We start from the raw sequence: 2,167 nt of genomic DNA, 5'->3' as shown, positions 1-2,167 counted from the left end.
TTGGTTTGCTTTCGAAAAAATGTTAGACAAATGAATTAAATTACAATTGCATTTAAAACAGTCGATTGTCTTTAACGCAAGGCTATGTAAAATGTTATTCCGTAGAAGCATGTCTGACAGTATATATAAATCTTGATAAAATTTAAGATCTGAAAAATGAATTGACAAGACTTATTCCTGCACTTATCACGCCTTGTAACCAGTTTTGTTTTTTTGTCTCATCTCGGATATCTTTAATTTCTTGCATTAATTTCTGTTCTCTTTCTTCATAATGCTTTCTTAGGTCGTCATCTATTCCTTTCCTCATTTTCTGTTGCATTTCCAGTATTTCTTTTTCTTTTTCCTTTTTGTTCTCCTCTATCTGTTTTTGCAGTTCTAGTTCTGCCTTTTGATAATCTTCATTTGTGTAATGTGAACCTCCATTTTCTCTCACCATTTTTTCAACCATCCCTAGGAGTCTTTGCACTTGGCTGTCGGCGCTGGTTCCATTCAAGGTGTTGTCAAACTCAATGAAACGATTCCTGCACTTACTTAAAAATTCTCTCAAGGGGGGTGTAAGAGAGTCAATGAATCCTCCCATACCTGGATCTTGAGAGTTATCTATCCTATCACGTTTCCAATTGTCGAATCCCGTGAACAAAATAATAACATACTTTGTTAAGTTTTCACCAAAATGAGAACAGAAATGATCCACAGTCTCGACATCTTCGTTTGTAAAACGGCCAATGGGAACGCATAGAATTATTGCATGCGGGCCTTCACATGTAAGCCAGATGCACTTCTTTATTTCCTGTTGAACATTTTCGTTATCATTTCTGTTGTCAAACACTCCTGGGGTATCTACCAAGCTTATCTTTTTGCCAAATCTATGTGCATTTCTAAGTTGACAAGTAGTTGTCAGGGACACCGAATCGCAACCAAAAGGGAATATATTCTGCCCTAAGATTGTGTTCCCTGTCTTACTTTTGCCATTTCCAGTTTTCCCAATCAGGACAATTCGTAATTCGTTTTTTTGAGCTTCTGCCATTATTTCCCTGAAATTAAAAAACAAGAAAGTTAAATAGTACTAAAGATTTTTGAAATCGGAAGACGTAAAATTCGTTTTACAGTCGCACGTCATAAAGCTGACTTATCCCTATCCTATTATGAAACTTTATCAATTAAGTCAGTTTTTATTATTTGTTAGTATGTCAGTTATTTTGCAGGAGTCGGTGTGATGTGCTGTACTGTTCAGTTTTTGTTTAAGGTTTCCTAATACCATTTTTATGTATTACATTACTCATTACTGCAAGCACGGTTCTTTTGCATGTTGCTGTGATGCTATATATAAAAATCGTTTACATTATTCCTTTCAGTTTCACTCCTCCGGATTTTTGTTAGATATATGCATGTGTGTATGCTGTATAATTGAATTAAATATATAAAATGTAAAAGCTTCATTGATAAAGATACAACATACCTTGATAAAGCCTCCCATTCAATAACCGCTAAATGTCTACGTTATTTATACAGCCCTTTGAGGATTTTTCTCAAGAAGAAAGAATAACCCCATCGATTATTTTGATTTATTTTATTATTAGAATCCAGAAAACCCACCCGTGGTAATATATTATGGCTATATTTAAATCTCGCGCCACGTTATATATAAATAAACTTATATAGAAGAAAAGTAGATCAGAGTTATTCGTATGACTTATTTATAGTGTCCGTGAATTTTTAAGTATCTTAAAAGGATAAGTTCTGCTTGAAAAGTTTTAAAACATATTTGAATACACGATGAGCTTGAAGTAGTCCGTTTATGACATCTGCATAATTAATTAAAAAATATTTAGGTTTCACTGCACTTCAACTTTGTTCTTGATTTGGCCATTCAAATTTTTCGATTCGAGCGCCACTGATGAGTCTTATGATGAGGTCTTATGTAGACGAAACGCGCATATGGTGTACTTAATATTGTATCATGTAGCCCGTTAATAACTTCAGGCACCTCCTGAATTAATTAACATCATGGCCAATTTCAATTTTGTTTTCGATCATTACTTAAATTCACAATATTGTAGCTAAATGTGATTACTAGTATTCAAGGTTCAAACGAAAGCATGGCTACTATCTATATAGAACACCTTATCATAAAGGAGCTTTATCCAATTTATTTTTATAACAAAAT

General features: G+C 33.5%; 1 protein-coding gene across 1 annotated transcript; it reads right to left on the bottom strand.

Moving 5' to 3' along the window:
• On the bottom strand, nucleotides 1–1,480 carry LOC143044071 (GTPase IMAP family member 7-like). Its single transcript, XM_076216056.1, has 2 exons — nucleotides 1,460–1,480; nucleotides 1–1,034 (listed from the first exon to the last, which is right to left on the bottom strand). Exon 2 carries the CDS (start codon nucleotides 1,025–1,027, stop codon nucleotides 143–145), a length of 885 nt encoding a protein of 294 aa, XP_076072171.1. The 5' UTR covers nucleotides 1,028–1,034; nucleotides 1,460–1,480; the 3' UTR covers nucleotides 1–142.
• Nucleotides 1,481–2,167: the final 687 nt, after the last annotated feature.

The sequence above is a fragment of the Mytilus galloprovincialis genome, chromosome 1, assembly GCF_965363235.1.
Source record: "Mytilus galloprovincialis chromosome 1, xbMytGall1.hap1.1, whole genome shotgun sequence".
Lineage (NCBI taxonomy): Eukaryota > Metazoa > Mollusca > Bivalvia > Mytilida > Mytilidae > Mytilus > Mytilus galloprovincialis.
The sequence above is the reverse complement of the archived record's forward strand: the minus strand, read 5'-3'. Positions and strand labels throughout refer to the sequence as shown.

Excerpts from the sequence above, each read along its gene's own strand:
- LOC143044071 (XM_076216056.1), bottom strand. The coding sequence starts at position 1,027 with ATGGCAGAAGCTCAAAAAAACGAATTACGAATTGTCCTGATTGGGAAA.